We start from the raw sequence: 20,232 nt of genomic DNA on the forward strand, positions 1-20,232 counted from the left end.
CTACCAGAAAACCCTGAAGAAGAATGTCTGGGTTATGTAGCAGAACATGGATCTAAAATATACGACCAAGTCCACCGTTCATTGGGTAACGCCCCCCCAGACATAACAAAGATTTTTGAGTCCAGACTTAGATCAGCTTGAGATGGTTTGGCATAACCTTAAACACGGTGTTCATGCCTGCCTTAGTTTTTAGGTTTAGAGGGGAATTACTTTTTGATATGGCTGTAGGTAGCTTTGGATGGCTTATTCCTTTTAATAAATCCAATCGTATATGTTACAAAGAAATGGTGCTGTCGTAAAGCAAAGAAATGTGTCGGCAGAGCTCCTTGGCCTAACCATTGTTATTTAGTGAAGTATGGCAAGTGTGGAGTAATGTATGTGTAATGTGTTTGCCAGTAAGAAGGCTGTAAAACCGACAATGATTCAGATCTCTAGGGTGAAATAAACAGTTCGGGCAACCACTCTCATGATGTGAAGCATTCTTCACTTTAACACAGTGCTTCCTGGTACAGTGAAAAGCTGCTATTTCTGTCCTTCTTCTGTGCAGTTTTCTCACTTTGCAAAACTATCCATTTGTACCAGGTTGGACCATTTTTGTCACCGCTGTTGTACTTTTATTTAACCACAAGTTTTATGAATACATATTAAAGACCCAGGTTATTATACGTGATGCTAAATTTCTAGCTAAATGTTATGACCATAGCTTTACATAAACATGTCTGTCTATCACCGATTCCTCTGCCTTTTAATTTGACGATCCAGGAGTTATTACAGTCAGTGGGATTTAACCCGAATTTTCTTTTACATTTCCCAGGTTGCACCGCTGCACCTATACCAGCCATTGCAGTGATGGTCCCACCTTGAAATCCAGACGGAGCAAAAACGAGTCAAAAGAAAGGATCGTTCTGAGATCTTCAGTTTTCGAAAACTCCTCTGTGCCATAAGCTCATGCCATGGCCAGGAAAACAGTTTCTCGGAAAAGTAGTTCCCTGTGACGGATCCACAATACAAAGTTGAGGTCTGCTTCTTCTTAGTAACCCAAAAGGACCAAGATGATGTTTTGGCTGCTGCTAGTTCTGTCCATTTGGCTGGGTCCCAATCAAGCCGACTCTGCTCAGTCCAATGAACGGCGAGTTGTAGCACACATGCCTGGTGACATAATCATCGGAGCATTGTTCTCTGTACATCACCAGCCTCCTGCTGATAAGGTAAACTGAAGTGGTTGTGTGGTTAATACTGGTATAAATGAATCATGTGTAGCTAAATTGATTACATTTTACTTCAACTGACCTTGTGTAATTATTGCTGGATTTCAGACAAACACCATGAAATGATATAGAAATTAATACTTTTAACACAGCGACAGAAAATTTATACATTTTGTCCAATCTCCTGTACCAAAGGTTATAATGTTGCTCTGGTTCTGAGACCCAAAGAATGCTTTCAATTTGTAGAATGGGTAGCTCTCTGTGAGTCCGTCGACATTTAAGTTCCATTAGCTGCCCCGGGAACCAGAAGTCACCCACTGACATTTAAGCTTTTTCCATCTCATTAAAGATAATTGCAAACAGGAAAAATCAGAACAAGGCAGCTATGTGAATACAAAACCAATATTATTCCAACAGTGAAGCACCTGTGTATTAAAAAGCACGGTCTCTTGCATTCATATGGGTAAAAATAACCATTTATAATAATCTAAATGTCACTTCACTTTGGCTTGATTCCTATCTCCTTTGTGTTGTCTAATCAGGTGCATGAACGCAAATGTGGTGCGGTGCGAGAGCAGTATGGCATCCAAAGGGTGGAGGCCATGATGCATACACTGGACCGCATTAATGCTGACCCGCACATCCTTCCCAACATCAGCCTGGGCTGTGAGATCAGGGACTCCTGCTGGCACTCGGCTGTGGCTCTGGAGCAGAGCATCGAGTTCATACGCGACTCGCTGGTCTCCTCTGATGAGGCCGAGGAGTGGGGCGGCGGAACTTCTTGGGGAGGCGGAGGAGGGACGCTAAAGTGCTCAGACCCCTCTGCCACTCCAATGCGGGGGAAGAAACCTATTGTGGGTTTAATTGGACCTGGCTCAAGCTCAGTGGCCATCCAGGTCCAGAACCTGCTACAGCTATTCAACATACCACAGATTGCCTACTCTGCCACCAGTATGGACCTCAGCGATAAGGTGAGCTCTGTTCCTTGTAGACGAATGCTACTGAAGCTCTACAGTTGCATACAAATAAATATTATATAAGAATCAATTACAGAGAAAATCTATTACTGCCACTTTTAATTATGCGAAGTTATTCATTACTCACCGAGTTGAATGCCCTGCATGCTCCTGCAAAACACAGCTTGACGCTCCTTTTGTTTCTGTTGTTCCAGAGCCTTTACAAATACTTTATGCGGGTGGTGCCTTCAGATGCCCAGCAGGCAAGAGCTATGGTGGACATTGTCAAGAGATACAACTGGAGCTACGTGTCTGCAATACACACAGAAGGTACGGTCACCCACGCGGACTCTTATGTTTTTCTTTTGTCCTTTTCTCTCTTTTTCTCTGTGTTTGCCTCATTATACTGTGTTCTTGGCTCCTCTTTATATTTATTTGCCTGAAATACCTTCGAACGCAGCCATGTCCAAGCTGAAAGACATCTGAAATCTGTGATGCCTCAATAAAAAAATAACAAAAAACCAGAACTTTCTCATAAATTCCAGCTAAAAAGAAAAAGAGGTAAAATTGTCTTTGAAACAAGGCAAGGAGTCTTATGAGCACAAGGATGTGAAGGAAGAGGGGAGTTGCAAATACAACTGACGAGATCAGCCACGGCGTAGCAACGCTGCAGCAGAGAGCGAAGGAGAAGTGGTTATTACAGAGATGAGGTTTCGGCTTATGAAAGGAAATGCGTTAAAATGGAATTACTGTAGATGGGTTAAAGCTACCTCTATGCCAAGAAGCTGATGGAGAGTAGATCAGAAGGTGATGACTGGAGGACAAAAGGGTCGTGAGAACTAAAAATTATGCTAGAGATCGAACTCTCAAAATAAATGCCTCCATCCTCAATGGAAAACAACAAGGGAAAAGCATGTGAAAACCCGGAGGAGGATTGTGTAGTACAGACAGAGAGAGTACTTGCAGGATTTGCGTGACTCATTCATTCACTCTCTCACCCTGAAGTTATCGGTGAGTTGAGTCACTTGGTTCACTGGTGGAAGATGCTGAAGATAGTGCAACAGCTACCTGAACTGCAGGACAATGAGTACCTCTGTGCCCGTTGAGAGAACAGCTATTGAACCTGAAAGTGTACGATAAAGAGCGATAAGCACACACACAAACACATATCAAGGACTGTTGATCCGGGCCTCTGGCTTTGCCTCCAGCTGCTGCAAGAGCTTTTGAATTTAGGTGTAATGAGTCTGTGTGTGTGCGCGTAGGTGTGTGTGTTAGTGGTGTGCAATTATCTAAGAGTATATATGTGTATATGCATATAGGTTTGTGTGTATAAGAGAAAAAAGTTTATGTGTGTATGTGAGAAACAGCAGATCTGTTCATTTGAAGAAATAAGGCTGCTGAGTGTTTTGTACCCTGAGATTTGCTAATAAGAGTGCCACAAGTCAGCACGAAGTAATTTGCGCTAGTGCACCCAAATGATTTTCATACACTATAAATTTCTCTCACAAACGCTTTCACTGTAGAGCTGTGCGATAATAAATGTTTAGTTAAAACTGATTGAGCGTGAGTGAGCATATGACTCACTGAACCCTGGTAACATGGATTGATTCTAGTAAAACGTTGTGAAATTAAATCCTTATTTGCTTTAATCCTCCTCCGGTGAAACTGAGAAAGGGATTTGTTCACAGATGTTGAGACATATTTATAAATTTTGTCTGAATTTGTTTATTTAAATGAAGAGCTACAGAAAGAACAATATAGTGCATATGTGTGACATTTTTGTTTTCTTTGTAATAAGAGTGTGCCTGTGGGCTTACCTATAATGTTATAACAGCATGTATACAGAACAGCTACAACATTAAAACCACTGTTGGTTGGATCCCTGGCTGTTCTGCATGCTTAATATCCTTGTGCAAGTCAAAAAGCACTAAAACATAGAAAAAAGTGCTCGTTTGGCTGTGAATGGATGATTGAGGAACATAAAGTAGGAAATTACTGTCTAAGCACTGTTTTGTGCAGAAGCCTTAGGTCCTGACATTCACATGGACATTATTTAGGTGTGTACAACTTGGCAGACTATACAAGAGCCTCTGATGGCAATGGTCTTCTCCAGCAGGACAGTGTGTGTCTCCACTCTTAAGCACAAGGCAGGGAATCCAACAAAATTCCAGCAAAACATTTATAAAACCTTCAAACTGCCTACACCCTGGATTTATCTAGAATCTACTGAATGGACTGTAATAAACCCACTTCACAGAAGCTCGACTGCGTGTTCCACAGGACCCAAAAGATTTTCTTCTGGCATCCTGGTGCCATACGATGCATGACACCACCAGAGTCCTGACACTTCTAGCAGCACATGAGAAATGTGCACGATATTATCAACATTTCTACAGAAATGTATGCCTTAGAGTATTTGTATTAGCTTAAATGTGCAGAAAATAGTGGTCTTTTCAATTACAAAGACTCAGCTTAACCTTGAAACAGGTTTTCAAGGTCAGATTCTGCCTTGTCAAATGCAAAACATGACAAAAACAATTAGTGTGACAGAGAGAATGAATTAAGATGAAATGTAATGGATGGAAAAGAAGTGGAGACTGAAGGGAGAGGACATATAAGGTGGGGGTGGGGAGAGAACTGTAGGAAAAAATAAGGGAAATGAAGGATTATTTTTTTTATTTATTATTTTTTTTAAAAGGACCAAGATAAATTGGGAATGGGGAACAAGGAGAGAAGAGAGAATGCAGGGAACCGATGATAATAATGCCAGAAAACGATAGAAGACAGAGTACAAGGTGTGTCTGTGTGTGTATTAGGATGTGGAGTGCTTGCAGTAGATAAGAGAGCGTACAGGAGCTGAAGATTCGGAACAAGATTGGTAGTGGTGGTGGTGCTGCTGCTGCTTCTGCTGCTGCTGGTGGTGGGGGGTGTTACAGAGACTCATTAATTCTCTGCATTAAAATTTTGCATCTGGAGGCAAAAGACGGGGGAAAGTGATATGCAAGATACTGGAATACATGGAATATCAGCAAAGTCATTACACTGAAGTAATGAAATACTGTATTTTTTTTTCACCAGGAGGATATAAGGTACATGCATGCAATATGTTGACGTTATTACTGTTTCTTGGTTGTGTAACGCAGACTGTCTGGGCCTGACAGAATATTTTTTCAGCTGTGAATGCTAAAATCAATGCCTGAGATGGACGTAAGAACTCTCGAGCCAAGCACTTTCTCACAACCTTTAATGCAAAGTAACAGGTTCTCTCTGTAACTCAGTTTTAATGGGTGCTTGTTCTTTCGTGAATATGTCAATGTCTAATCCTCAAACTTCAAACGTCACAGTACCTTATCAAAGGTCGATTTAAATGTATCACATAGGCCACTACTATTAACAGAGAATAAGTAGAATATCATTATATAGCCTTCCTTTGGTCACTTTAACCACAGACGCTGAAGGTGAATTATGGCAGGAACTGTAACGTAACACCTCAGATATATCGTGTTCCAAGACATTTGATAAAATAGCATCAAGAGAATTGAAAGGTCAGTTGCATGGAGCATATATATAAAAAAAAAAAATCATAAATGACCTTTTAATTTAGGTGATGTCTGTGGGACAGTGGCAGAAACACTGACAGTTCTTGGAATGAAGCCTTTGTAGAGCACCTTGGAGAGACCTGCTTGTAGCTGAGTATACTTATCTGCATCACTAAATGCTGTGGAGGGAAAGGGACCCTCTCTTTACCGTCAGCATTTTCCTAATGCACCATCACATGTGTTTCTACCACACGGTCTCACGCGATGATCACAATAGGTTGCGAGTCCAACAACTCACTTACTGTTCATTGTGTGACTTTAATCAGCCAGAATCATCATTATCATCCTCCACCACACCGAGTTTACCATTTCTTTGTTTCACTCTCTCTCTGTGGCCTTCCTCCCCCATTTCTCTCTGTGTTCCTCTGTTCACCTCAATCCAATTCAGCTGAATGGGATTTATTGGCATGATATTTGACATGTGTCACCCCAGCACGCTGAAACAGAAGTTGATCAATGTTTTAATAAATCAAGATGTCAACTTTCCCTCCACACTACCGTTTTGTCTTTTCTCATTTCTTTCTCCTGTTGGTCTTTATTGACTCATTTGATCCTAGCACTGCAGATTCTCCCTCTGCCTCTCATCCTCTGCGTTTTGTCTTCCTCTCTGTTCTCGTCGTCCTCCTTTCTGCCATTGTGTCTCACACTCAGACTCTGGGACAAAACATGGTCCTTGTCTATTTAACTCCTGTGCCTTTTTAGGATTGAGGAAGATGAAAGTAGGAGGGGTTAGAAAGGGCAGCGTAGAGAAAGGTTTAATGAATGGACAAGAAGGGAAAAAAGTGTTGCCTAAGGGTGAAGATTCAAAGAAGGACAGTTTCTGGATGGGTCCCCAAACAACAACAATGGCTTGTGGTTTAATGAGCATGGGGTCACAAGACTGCATCTCCTCAAATTGGCTTGTCCTCAGGTTTCAGAACTCATGTTCGGGGAATCAATTTAATGGCTTCTGTTAAGACAGATAGTAGTTTGCCAAACATCCTTCAGACCAGGCGCTAGAGGGACTAACTGCATGGTCATTATTATAGGGGAGACATGTCTGACCTATTGTTATGCTTTTAATGGGAATTAATGATTGTTATGTATGCAACAAAATGAAGCTGTGTATGAGGAAAAAGATGCATAACATTTCCACTGACCACAGGCAGACCTGCAGACCCAGATTCCTGATGAGAACAGCTTTTCCGCTTTCCTAGGTCGATTTTAAATGAGCTTTGGTTCTGAGAAAACACCAGTGTTCCTGGTTCATGTTCACATGTGGTTTCTTCTTTGCATTATAGAGCTTTAACCTGGAGTGTGGATGCCACAGTGAATTGTGTTCAGACAATGATTTCTGGAATGTTCCATAACAGAATCATCCCTGTTTTTAATGCAGTGGTGCCTGAGGGCCCAAAGATTATGAGCATTAAATATGGATTTTGAGGGGGTTTGTCCCTTGTGCACAGAGATTTCTTCAGATTCCTGGAATCTTTTGATGATATTATATGCTGTAGATGATGAGATATTATAAGTTTGTACAGATTTACTACTACTGTATATAGTATTTTATTTTATTCTATTCTGTACAGTTGTGTACTGTATTTATTCTTATTGTATTCTAATTTTTGCCTCATAACTTTTGCACTGTCCACTTCCTGCTGTGACAAAACAAATTTCCCACATGTGGGACTAATAAAGGTTATCTTATCTTATCTTATTTATATTGAAGATTATTATTCACAGTAGGCACAGCTGTTTGCAGATTGATGATCCTCTGCCCATCTTTACATCTGAGAAACCCTGCCTCTCTAAGATGCATTTTAATACCCGATCATGTTACTGAACTGTTGACAGTTAACACAAATTTTTTTTTTGCACTATACAATTTTTTGTTGCCTCTGTCCAAATTTGTGTTGCTGCTATCAAACATAAGCTCCATCACTCCATCAGAAGTGATGCTAGGCTTGGAATCAAAATGCATGCCAGTGATGGCCAGAAAGTGAACCAGTACAGAGGAAGAGAAGACTGCTACCAGTTGCAGCCCTTTTAAGCGTGTGGGCTGGCTTTTGTTTAGGAATGGTGGGAGCAAAAGTGTGTTTGTTTGACAGTGTGTTAGCATTGTTGAGTAGAACCGAGAGAGTGAGAGGCAGAAAAAGAGAGCTAAAGAGAACCACGGCAACTTTACTGAAAGAGAAAAAGTGAGAGAGGGCGAGATGTCTCACACAGAAATCCCTGTTGAGTCCTGAGTGAAGTAGGTTACAAGCTTTATCGATTTTGATGATGGTAGCTGTGTGTGTTTGTGCGTGTGTGTGTGTGTGTGCGTGCATGCGTGCGTGCGTGTGTCTGTGTGTGTGTCAAAGGATGGTCTGCACCATCTGTCTCCCACTCCTCTCACTGAGACACTAATTACAGGACTTTACACTTCACTCCACCACACTGACTGGCCTGACTGTAGACAGAAACACACACACACACACACACACACACACACACACACACACACACACACACACACACACACACACACACACACACACACAGAGCAAGATCCACAGTGGTCTGGGACTGTGGGACCGCTTCTAATTTCTGTATAATTTTTCTCTTCCTCATTTCTCCCTTGACCTCTTCTTTTTTCCTCCTCATCAATTTATGTGCTGCACAGATCAATGATGCGTAATTAGGTTGCATTCTGTTACAAACACACCGGAAGAAACAAACATTAGATAAAAAGAGGGGGGGTTTGATCTTTTCTTCAATCAACATTGAGAAGGGAAGGAGATAAGAGGGAAGAGGAGGAAAAATTAGAGAGGGGAATCCTATCATGTTCTTTGCCAGTGTGTACAACCCTTCATTAGCATAAATTCCAGGTCACCCACTTTCTCTGGCAAAGAAAGGGGTTCCACAGTGGGGAGATGCTTTCTCTGACACAAATTTCAGCATGCAGGCATCTATCTGTCTACAGTTAAGTCCACAATTTGTTGGACAAAGGCAATTGTTGTGATTTTGACTTTGTACACCACCACAGTGGATTTTAAATGCGACAATCAAGTTGTGAATGACAAAAGTGAAACTGTTTTTAATCAGGATGTAGCATCAGGCCAGTTAAACTAATGCAATATTTATCTGGTCAGTTAAGAAGGAGGGATAATTACTTTCAGCTGTTGGTGTTAATGAAATTAAGAGCAGGTACACTAGAGGGGCAACGGTGAGACAACCCCTAAAACAGAAAAGGTGTTACAGCTGGAGGCCACAGATGTTTTTTCCCCTGCACCTCTTTTTGGACTGGTTTATCACTAGTTTTAGCTTTTAGCTAGAGTCAGTGTCACTACTGGTATCACAAGGCAATACCTGGACGCTACAGAGGTTGCACAGGTAGTACAACAAAATGTCTTTGACCAACGAATCAGAAACGGACTTCATCCTTTAGGGAGCCCTGTACTCACTGACTGGCACTGTGGAGTTTGATTACCATTTGCATAGAATACCAGAAATGGCAGGTCCACCGCTGGTGCCCTGTGCTTTTCAAAGATGAGAGGAGGTTCACCCTGAGCCAGGGAGAAGTCGTGGAGAGCGTAACACCGTTCAGCATTGATGGTATATCAGTGATGGTCTGGGGAGGCATATCCATGGAGGGACGCACAAAACCTTTTCTAGCTAGGCAACGCTACCCTGGCTACCATTAGGTATTGGGATGAAATGCCTAGATCCATCGTCAGACCCTATGGTGGTGTAGCAGGTCCAGGGTTCCTCCTGGTGCACAACAATGCCCGGCCTCATATGGTGAGAGTATACAGGCAGTTCCTTGGGAAACCGTTGCTATTGACTAGCCCCCATGATTGCCTGACCTAAATCAATGTTTCAGTCTATTCAGTACCACTGGACTGGACCTCAGACTGGAACAGGGCACCAGTGATGCCATTATTAGTCTAAAAAGCCCAAAATAAACCCATCGGATAGACAGGAAAAACTTAATGAGTGGGAAAAATCAATAATCTGGTACATTTTTAAACAGAGGGAATGAAATGGCCAGCTCAGCAACATCAGGTCTGAAAGGTGCCAAACTCTGTCTTTCTGCTATTGAATCCGATATTAAGTGATCTTTAATCATCATTGATCTGCCAATTCCCTACCACAAAATCTGTGTGATGGCTTACTCTGTCCATGCAACCCATTATTTCACTTGGATTTCCAGTAGAGAGAAACTATCAGAAGTGGACTCTCAACTGCTGTGAGATAAATGTGAGAAAGGGCAACTTTGGGCAATGTCTAGACTTGATTCTCCTGACATTTTCCCAAGTTCCTGTGTGGAGTAGTTCATCTATCTCTCTATGTGCTTCCATCTGTCGACACAGAGACATTTTCCTCTCCTTTTGAAAAAGTTAAGTAATTCTGCCTCAAAACTGAACTAATTAAAAATGTCACCTTTTTTGTGTGTTTCTAGGGAACTATGGTGAAAGTGGGATGGGGGCGTTCAAGGACATGGCAGCCAAGGAGGGCATCTGTATCGCCCACTCTGGTAAGAGACGCAGGTCAAAAAAACCACAGTGAAGTCAACTGTATGAGTCATAAACATTGTTTAAAATATATTAGATCGGAAAAGGCTTGCTGGAATTTTAGTTAGTAAATAGTTTAGTACTGATTCAAAAGCAATAGAGCAGAAGTGCATTACCCACATAAAGTGCTGCTTAGCATTAGGAAGGGCATTACCATCTCTACTGTGTCGTACACCTAATGCTGTCAACACAAATAGCCTGTTAAACAAAAGTTAAAATTACTTTAAAGTACAGCTTAATTCTAAATAAACAGGAATAGTATTTTTTTAAAGAAGGTGAGATTGTAAGTCATTGTGTTGTTCATTTTTTAATTTCTTCTAAAATGCTTACATTGTGAGTACCACATGAGAATCACAGAACTGTGTTTCGATTTGTGTGACAGGGAAAATCTGGAGCAATGCCGGAGAGCAGAGCTTTGATCGGCTGCTGGAGAGACTGAGGGCCCATCTGCCTAAGGCCAGAGTAGTGGCATGTTTCTGTGAAGGCATGACTGTCCGAAATATCCTCATGGCTATGAGGCGCCAGGGACTGGTTGGAGAGTTTCTTCTCATCGGCAGGTTAGTGGGGCTAAATATGTACTCTATAACATGCAACTCCTCTGTGTTTTTGGTACTGGAGGTTTCAATTTGTGCGGTTTGTATGAAAATAAAAGCCTTAGGCCACAATGCAAGCTCAAATGAGAGTGATATTGTTTTTCATAGGCCTTTTAGGTTTATTTGCATTCACAAACTAACCAGTAGACTGATGAGGAATTTGTGAAAGAACTACAGGAAGGCTTAAAAAAGTATCTGTTTTCAGTCAGCAGAGTAGCCAATGGGTTTGCAGATTGCAGTGTTATTAAATCAATTAAAAAACATTAGCTGGAAAATAATGAAAAAAATCTGTCCTTACAAGGCAGATGCTGTGGCTTAGTGCTCTTCTCTAAACTAACCCTCTCAGTCTTTGAGAATTGCAGACACAGCTATTTAGTTGATCAGTCGATAACTGGATCAATGTTTATTTAAACATTTTGTTAAAAATAATATTTTAAGCACTTCTTTCTGGAAAAATGCTTAAAGTCTGTTTTTCATGAATTTGTTTCGTCTGCTGGTAAAAGAAGACATTTAGTGATTTCATGTTGCACTGTTGGATGGTTTTGAGATGGTTTTTGCATGTTTGGAGGTCAACTGACTGATGTAACTGAAACTAAAAAAAATAATCAGAAATGTAAGTGTCAATAACAACCATTATAGCCACACTTATGAACATTTAATAAGAACCCATCTGGTAAATATATACTTTCAGCTAGTCTCTGCTCTGTTTTTTGTTTTTGTTTTTTTGCATAAAATGTCCATGCTGCTGATGAATAGACTTCAAAGCCCAGTCTGTGCTTCAAAGTAGCTGGTTTTTGACTAGCAGTGCTGCACACATCCCCAGCTGGTTGTGACTGATTGAACTGTATTTGTTGGATATATCTATAATAATAATATTAATAATGATAATAATAATAATAAATGAATGTGTCTTTTGCAAACATAAGCTTAATGGACACACCAATTGCTGTAAACGGCTGAGCTGAGTTGGACAGATAAAGACTTCGTTATAAAATTCTAGAAACTGAAATAAAAACTGATGCATTTCATAAATGGAGATCTGTCTCTGCCACAGACGGGGGTGAAGGCTGCAGGAAATGATTAGATAATGTAACAATCATTTTCTAAGTCTTGTTTGAGGTATTCCTTAGAAAAGCTGCCTTAATTTTTAAATAAAATAATATCCGCAGTTAATAATGAATGAACGGACAAACTCAAAAAGCCAGTTTATGGAAAAGCTACATTTTTTGCATCAGGAGTGGTGATAAACACTCAGTATTACAACTAGAGACATTGTCGTGGTAGAGTATGCACTAACATTTGGTTATATGAGGTCGTTTTCACATAAAGCTCCATTTCTGTGTGGATGAATTGATATGCAGAAAGAAAAACTTTCCAAATCAACAGTTTTTACCTACATCTGTGTATATATGTGTGTGTGTGTGCGTGTGTGTGTGTGTGGCTACATACGTCTGTATGAAAGTTGCTTCTAAGCCTCTCGAGTTACGGTTGCCATGCCAACTGTTGATTAACATAAGATGAATAATGATTTTAGCACCTATGCCAGCCAGCATGCGAAGAGGAAAAACAATAGCTTTTTGCATATACTGGAAACAACATGATGGGATTGCCTCTAAAATGGCACAAGTGTGACTGGTTCCAATTCTGTTCTACTTTTCCCCCCAGTGATCTCTGCTGTTTCACTAAATCATCATGCCCTGCATCATATTTGTTGTCATCACCACCTTGATGCTCATTACCATCTTACTCATCATCATCATTATCCTCCTCATCAACATCATCATCATCATCGCTGTCTATATGAGGTAAAGTCTACTGTACTCAGTCTGCAATTAGAGATTGAAGTGAGAGAGAGAGAGAACGATCATGAAGTAGGCAGACATTTTCTGTCCTCACAGAATTAAAGGACTTAATCAGTCGTAACTTTGATGCACTGTCAGGGGAGAAGTTCTTTGTTAGGTCTGACTATGTATGATATAAAGAGTTTAATGGATAATTTCAACAGAACATCCAGGGGAAAAAATAAAATTAACAGTGACAAAAGGCCTCATTCACAAACTGTGCATGTGAACGTTTTACATACAAATTTGTGATTGATCCATGTTTCCTTGCCTGAATTTGGTCACACTCTGCTGGATATCATGAGTATTCACAAATGATAAAGTCAAGCTGATTCACGAAAAAGGCCTGAATTAAACCACCTTGTTACTAGTGCATTAAATAACAATGAAAATGACCCATTAATCCTAGCGGGATGTTGTGATTGTGACTATAAGATTTTGACAAATACCTGCTTACTGATGTTTGTCCAGTAACTGAAGAGATTCTGTTGTTTTTTTCCTGCATTGCGTTCTTTTTTCCTCATCTGTTTAAGTTTACTTTGATTCTTTTGTTTGGACTTGATTCACTGACATACAAATGGTGGTAAGAAGAAAATCATCTGGTGTGCACATGTCACAAATTTGCAGGTATTTTATGTACAAAAAACATATTTCTTTCCACATTAGTGAATGAGACCCATCAATTGCAATGCATAATGAAGTGTAGGAAAAAAGTCAGCTGTGGGACATCACTATGGTGTCACAATTACATCGTCGTCATCTCCGTTTTAGTAACGAAAACAGAAGAGTTATTCTTCACTCAGCAGAAGTTATCAGGACTAAAAATCAGCCAGTCTGTTTTGATTTGGTCAATTAATTAAAAACCAGCTTTCCTTAGGAATCACTATCATAAATGAACTGTAGTTGTAAATTGGAGATGGTCACGGGTGGGCGCCCTGCTAACTGGAGGTCTGTGAAAGGAGCTTCTGATTAATCCAGTTGGGGAGACAGGTGTATAATGCAGGATAATTAGATTACCGCAGAATCACAAAGATGATGATAAAGCAGGTTTATGGAGGGCAAATGAGCATGGAATACCACAAGATCTCTGGATCTCCAGGGTCCATATTTATACTGTTTAAATAAGCCAAGTGCCACATGAAATACAAGCATTTAATCTGAGTAAATTGGTGGTCTGTAATTTATCCCTCACTGTGCCCTTCACATTTTAAGACTATTCTACATCTAGGCTCAGCTCCTACATTAACAGTGTAACAGTGTTGCACGTGACATTGTATTTGTTACAAACTCCTCAGTTCTGTAGTTTTGCAACAACTTGAAATTTAGATTTTGCCGATTTTATGAACCCTCAATGGTTGCTTTGTTTAAGTGCTTTTCTGATTTTATATTTTTTATCTTCTTCCCTCTTGAAATAATCTTAACACCCAAATCAGGTCCTGGGGCTCACTATCACATCGCAAGAAAACTAATGTCTTACACACATACACCATAGGCAGCATAATGTAGACCCAGAGATTCTCCTTCCTGCATCTGAATATGTTTATTGCTTCTCTTCTATAATTCCTTATGGTGCCAGAGGGCTACAAGCCCATTAATGAATAGCTGGGCTGAGATAAATATCTATATCCACACGGGACACGTAGATACCCCCGCACACTCAGTGCAATAACATAAATGCAGGTTCTGTCATAGCATCAGTTTTTCTCTCTGTCAACTTAGTAGCCTCCTATTTGTCTTCAAGTGAAACACCATCTTCTTTATGAAGTCTGATGAAGTCTTTTTAGTGACAGCGAGAGATAAATCAGTTTCAGCCGCCACTTTAGTGAGATTTTCTGCATTTTATGGTCGGCTATTATACTTTGATATGTCTCCTGCTCAAGCACTGCTTCTCAGTTACCTGTTACGCCGCATTTCAGGGAAGTGTTAGTAACAATGTGCACATTATTTCTCACAAAGTAAATGTATTAAAACAGATAGAGAACATTGGTTAGAAAGTAAAAAATGCAAATGCTTCAACTACAAAATGTGTTTAAAACCAGTAGATGGAAATTTTTGAAGGCTTGCGGTGCTGCAGGGAATTACTGTGTCAGCCAACGTGTAACCAGTGCTGGTTTGTCTGTATTTCCATAAGAGGCAGACTCTCTGACTCTGCTGAAGAGACTCATATACTGCTGAATGAATTGAAAGTGAATAGTTTGAATCAAAAAGTCAAAAAGCAGAGTCTCTCTGGAGATCATCCCGCATGAGTCTGCACCCCTTCTGCCTGCTGTTGCCATGGAAATATCCCCAGCCATATTTGGATGAATCCAGCATAGCAGCTGGGGTGATATGTGGCGCAGGCGCATGTGTTTATGTGAATGGCTATGTGATTGCGTGGGTGCATCTATATATGTGTGTGTGTTTTGTGTGTGTGTTTGACTGTCAGTAAATGTGTTTGTATTCTGAGGTTTTCTGTGGCCTGACATCATCTCTGTTGGATGAAGGGCTTATATATATGTATTTATGGCTAATTTAGTTAATTTCTTACACACAATGCTTTGACTTCCATACATCTTTTGTCCAGATCTGTCCCCACAGGTCTAAATACTCTTTCTCCTTTCTTATCATCTCTCCATTCACTTATGACTCTATCTTGTCATCTCTCGCTCTCTGCTGCTTTCTTTTCTTCCCATGAATCCAGCTGCTTGCATTTTTCAGAGATTAACAGCGTGATGTATACCTGTCAAGCACAGCATTGTAACCACCTGCCCAATATTGTGTACCTCCCACTAGAGAACAACACTGACAGTGGTATCCTTTGATATCCAGCACCAGGATGTTGTGAGAGGCGTGCATGGTCTGCAGTCAGGTTTAGTTGGGTGCTGCATGGCGCTGGTAACACCAGGACCCAAGCTTTCAAAGCAGAACATTGCTTTGTAACAACATGATCAACTATAAAAAGGTTTCAGTGATTTTTATGTTGTGGCTTATCAGTGCATGGAGGCCCTGCAGTGTCGCACTTCACACCCCAGCTGTGGGTTAAGGCCCAACATGCCTGTGTTTTAGACTGAGAAAAATTGGAGAAAAAAAAATCTCATGGTAAAACGTTTGAGTGACTCAAAGCAGCCTGCCTTCAGAATTGGTTTTTAGTGGGTTGTGCACCTGTATAGTCATGAGATGAGGCCAAAGACATAGTGAGGGCAGAGAAAGAAATCAGACCGAGGAGGGGAAGAAGTAATTCAGAAAGAAGAAGGGAGACTGTGATTGAAGAGAGGAGAGATTAGCAGATCAGGGCAGAGAGCAGACAGTGTGTGTGTCACATTCGCATATCAGGGTATAAAAGATTTGTTGTCGCACATAAGAAGCAAACCTCTCAGTAGGAATGTAATTTACGCATCACTGCTGTGCTTTGGATACATCCGCACACATTTACATGTGGACACCCGCAGGTGCTGATCCTCACACTCATACCGTACAAGTGCAGGTTTCAGTCTGTTAGTGGTCATGGAGCTGTGTAATGTTTTCTAGTATCATGTTAATTAACCCTTGATTAAAACAAGAGCCGTTTCATGTAATTTAATTGGCGAAATGATAGAAATGAATTCTGCTGTTTCTTTTTAAAGCTTTGCAATAAAAGACGGATGACAATTAGGCACGAGGGAATATGTCGTAATGAATGATCGAAGGATGAAAATGGGGAGAGGGAGAGAAAGAGGGACCTTTTGTTTTTTCGTGTGATTATGCGTCGTTAGTGTTTATTTTCCTCCGCTGCGTGTAAATGTGCATGCGTGCAGCTGCGTGTGACAGTGAGTGATCTCAGTGTGGTGTACTGACGGTTTCCAGAGGTTCACTGATAGATGCATTTTAACTGAATATAACCCAGTGTAAACTGTTGGCATGGGTGCAAATTGGATTTAAAAATTTAACACTGGAAAGCTGTGCTAATGACTCAACATTCGAGGCATCAGGAGCATCTAGCTTTGAATTAATCTCTATCAGACACTTTTAATTAAAAAAATAAACTGTTCCTTGGAGCAGTGAAGAAGTCCATCTGTATAGGGCTGCTCAATTAATCGAATTTTAATCACGATTACGATCTGGGCTTTCAACGATCATTAAAAATGACTGAGCCGATTATTAGCCCCTCCCTCATTTATCCGCGACACCTTAAAGGCCGGTCCGTGAAAATATTGTCGGGCATAAACCGTCCGTGGCGCAAAAAAGGGTGGAGACCGCTGATTAAGAGGACCCGAGGGAAGCTCAGAAAGCTAAGCAGAAGTTATTTGGAGAGTGACTGCCGTTGGTTGAAAAGAGTTAAAAAAAAAACAAAAACTTCAGTGGTGTTGCACACTATTTTATATTATTTTTTTAAAGTCATTGTTAACCCTTTAAAGCCGGTCAGAGCAGCACGCTCCGTTTTGCGTAACTATTTTTAAATCCCTGTAGAACCTGAACCGTGTAAGCTAGCGCAATAATTTGTTTTGCATATGAAACCGGAGGAGTTGTACTTACATCTGATGCCATCAGCTTGTCCTCGGTCACGGTTTCGTTCCACATATAGCTTTGCAAAAACTGCATAAAAAGCGCTTGCAGGAACAAAAGCATAATATTCCAGAAACACGCTTTGCCGTTCCTATCAGCTGTTCGTAACACTTCCCACAGTGAAATGATGCACATGCTGTTTTCTTTGCAAATTTGCATCATAGGATTGTTTTTTGTTTTTCCTGCAGTATATAAAAATTGCTGTATCTCCAAAATAAAACTATGAAGACACTCAAAATAAATTTCCTGTGGTGGGAAACTATTTTTTGCAACTTTATTGTATTTAAAGTTTTGAGGGATAAACCTCTTAAATTTCTCCAAGTAGAAATATATGTAAACAAAACAAAAGCGATTTTCAATTTTTTTTGTAGTTTATTGCACTTTTTTGCAATTTATGTAATTACTATGCACTTAATGCATACATATTATTAAAATATGAGCTATAACAGTTGTATTGATGTATAGCAACTTGAAATGCTCCCACAAATGGCACTACAACATGTAAAAAAAATAAATAAAAATAATATAAGCTCTGGTGGACTTGGTTCTATAGTAGGTCTTAAAGGGTTAAATAAATATCGTCAAATAATCGTGATCTCAATTTCAGTGAAAATAATCGTGATTATCATTTTTGCCATAATCGAGCAGCCCTACATCTGTATATGAAATGTGAATCTTTAACCAGTGCTCTAATTTCAGTCATTTGAATTTGCAGAAAACACTAAAAACTTGTCTGTAGAGAGCTGAGGCCTGGTTCTCTCTTCCATTAATTTGTTATTTTATGCAGTTTGTTCTTGCTGAACATTCAGTTCAATAGGTTTTCTTAAAAAAAAAACAAAAAATCTGTGCATACAGTAATGTGTAAAAGTCTTGAGCCACCTTTCATTTCTTTATATTTTGCTAGGAAAACGAGAAATGGTTGCAGTGATTCATTGAAATACAGTAGATAAAGCAAAATAGAGATGTGGAATTCTAATGAGCTTGAAAGTCAATATTTGGTATGAACTTTTGTTAGACTTGGGAACATGGCGTTGTTTTTGTAGCCATTTTTCTAGTTTTAAGGTTTTAAAAGTGGCAGTTTTGATTTTCGTAAACGAGACGCTCTCATGACTCATGGAGTGACGCTACTGACCAGCCAATCGGTGGCATGCAGTCTGATGACATCACATTTTAGAACCCGTCACCTGTTGCCTACTGATGGTGGTCAGAGGGCCCGGTGGAACCAGTGTCCAACAGCCTTGCCTCTGTCAGTGCGCCCCAGGGCAGCTGTGGCTACAATGTAGCTTTCCATCACCAGTGTGTGAATGTGTGTGTGAATGGGTGGATGACTGAATGTAGTGTGAAGTGCTTTGGGGTCCTTAGGGACTAAGTAAAGTGCTAGATGCATTTTCTGTCCAGTTCTCGTGTAATGTGGCATAACTCAGTCTTTTCTCCCTGTTTCCCTTCCTTAAGAATGGCTTCTTGACAGCCACCCTTCCACTGAGAAGAAGTGGGAACAAATGAGGTGTTTTTGCAACAGGCTGCTAATAACAAACCTAAAGATATTATTTAATTTTTTTCCTCAGTTGTTTGTTATGTGCAGACATAACCCTGCTTCACCCCTCATGTCAGGTGCCTATTGTATTAAGAAAAAACTGCTGTCTTTGTGGCTTAACAAACTTTTACATTAACAGTAGCTAGCAATGGTTCAGGTCTAGCTAACAGGTATTCCTTTAATACCGCTTAAAAAAGGAATAACAACAATAATCCACACAGCTTGTTATTGGACAAATATGCACATTTGTAGAAACATCCTTCACGATATTTGAATTTTTTAAACAAGCACCCTGTTTTCATCACTGCTCCTGACATTCTTTTGTTGTACCACATCAAAAGTTTCCTTGTGAATTTGACAATGGAAGAAATTCACAAAGCAAAGAGCCTTGGATCTTTTCATTCAGTGGTGTCAAAAATGTCAACTACATATCAAAGAGCTCTGGCAGAAGGTGTATGACTTCACTTTATAAACTCCAATAAAACTCTGCCTTAGCTTCCATTTTCTGTTGTCAGTTTGGGTGAAGTCCGCTAAGACAGCCGATCAAAAGGCTGTTGCATGAAACTACCCGACATCACAGAATTCTTTATTCAGCTCACACACTGTTCCCTGTCTTTATCTGTCTGTCTCTACCTGCTTCTTCCCTTGGCCGACTTGCTTCCTTCCCTCTTTGTCATGCTCCTCACTTTTTGACACTTTCTTTGTGCCCTGCTTTTATATTCTCTGTCTGGGTCTTTCTCATGAATGAATTTTGTGAGTTGAGTAGAAACACTTAAAGCCATATCAGGGACAGCAGCTTCATTGTTGTTCAGTATGATGCTTGAAATTGAAAACCTACCATTCTAGGGACATTTTGCAGCCACAGACACACCCAGCCTATTTGCAGTTATTCGGCTGTGATGCAGGGTGATGCTTCTACAAAAACAAACTTGACAAGACTGAATTTTTACTCGTGAACTAATTCTGATTAGTGACAATCTACACTTTCTGCTTTTACCATTTCACCCACTGAAAATTACAGTCTGCACCTGCTAAAATCGAAAGCTGTCTGAAGACTTTGCACATCGCTAATAACAGGAAAAAACAGAAATTTACCACACTAGCTGATTTTCCAGCCAATGTGTCAAAACAGGTTAATTTACTTCTGCATACATTTTCACACTAACATTCAAATGTACAAAATTCTTGAAGTGTATAGCACAGGTGTCTCCAACAGAAAGAGAGAAAATATAGTGACATACCCTGAACGCACAACGTGTCTAACCTTGATGCAGGTGGACTAAACCAGCGGAAGACCACACCAAGTGCCCTTCCTATCAGTTAGAGGAATTGGATTAATTCAATAATGCAGACTATAATTCACACGGTCTCACCAAAATTAGACAATAGAAGATTGGAAAAATGTTGTCCTATCTGATGAGACTAAATTTCTGCTGCAGCATTCAGAT

General features: G+C 40.2%; 1 protein-coding gene across 1 annotated transcript in view; it reads left to right on the top strand.

Annotated features, from left to right (window-relative positions):
• Positions 1-1,052: 1,052 nt before the first annotated feature.
• The window catches only part of grm5b (glutamate receptor, metabotropic 5b), an 81,522-nt gene continuing 62,342 nt past the window's right edge, over positions 1,053-20,232 (top strand). The window contains exons 1-5 of the mRNA XM_085371581.1: positions 1,053-1,208; positions 1,751-2,179; positions 2,380-2,494; positions 10,184-10,258; positions 10,678-10,852. Coding sequence (XP_085227707.1) covers positions 1,053-1,208; positions 1,751-2,179; positions 2,380-2,494; positions 10,184-10,258; positions 10,678-10,852 — 950 coding nt within the window. The remainder of the gene's footprint in view (positions 1,209-1,750; positions 2,180-2,379; positions 2,495-10,183; positions 10,259-10,677; positions 10,853-20,232) is intronic.

The sequence above is a fragment of the Diplotaxodon limnothrissa genome, linkage group LG14 (assembly GCF_057381915.1).
Source record: "Diplotaxodon limnothrissa isolate DT_005_m linkage group LG14, D_limnothrissa_male_GT1.1, whole genome shotgun sequence".
Classification (NCBI taxonomy): Eukaryota; Metazoa; Chordata; class Actinopteri; order Cichliformes; family Cichlidae; genus Diplotaxodon; species Diplotaxodon limnothrissa.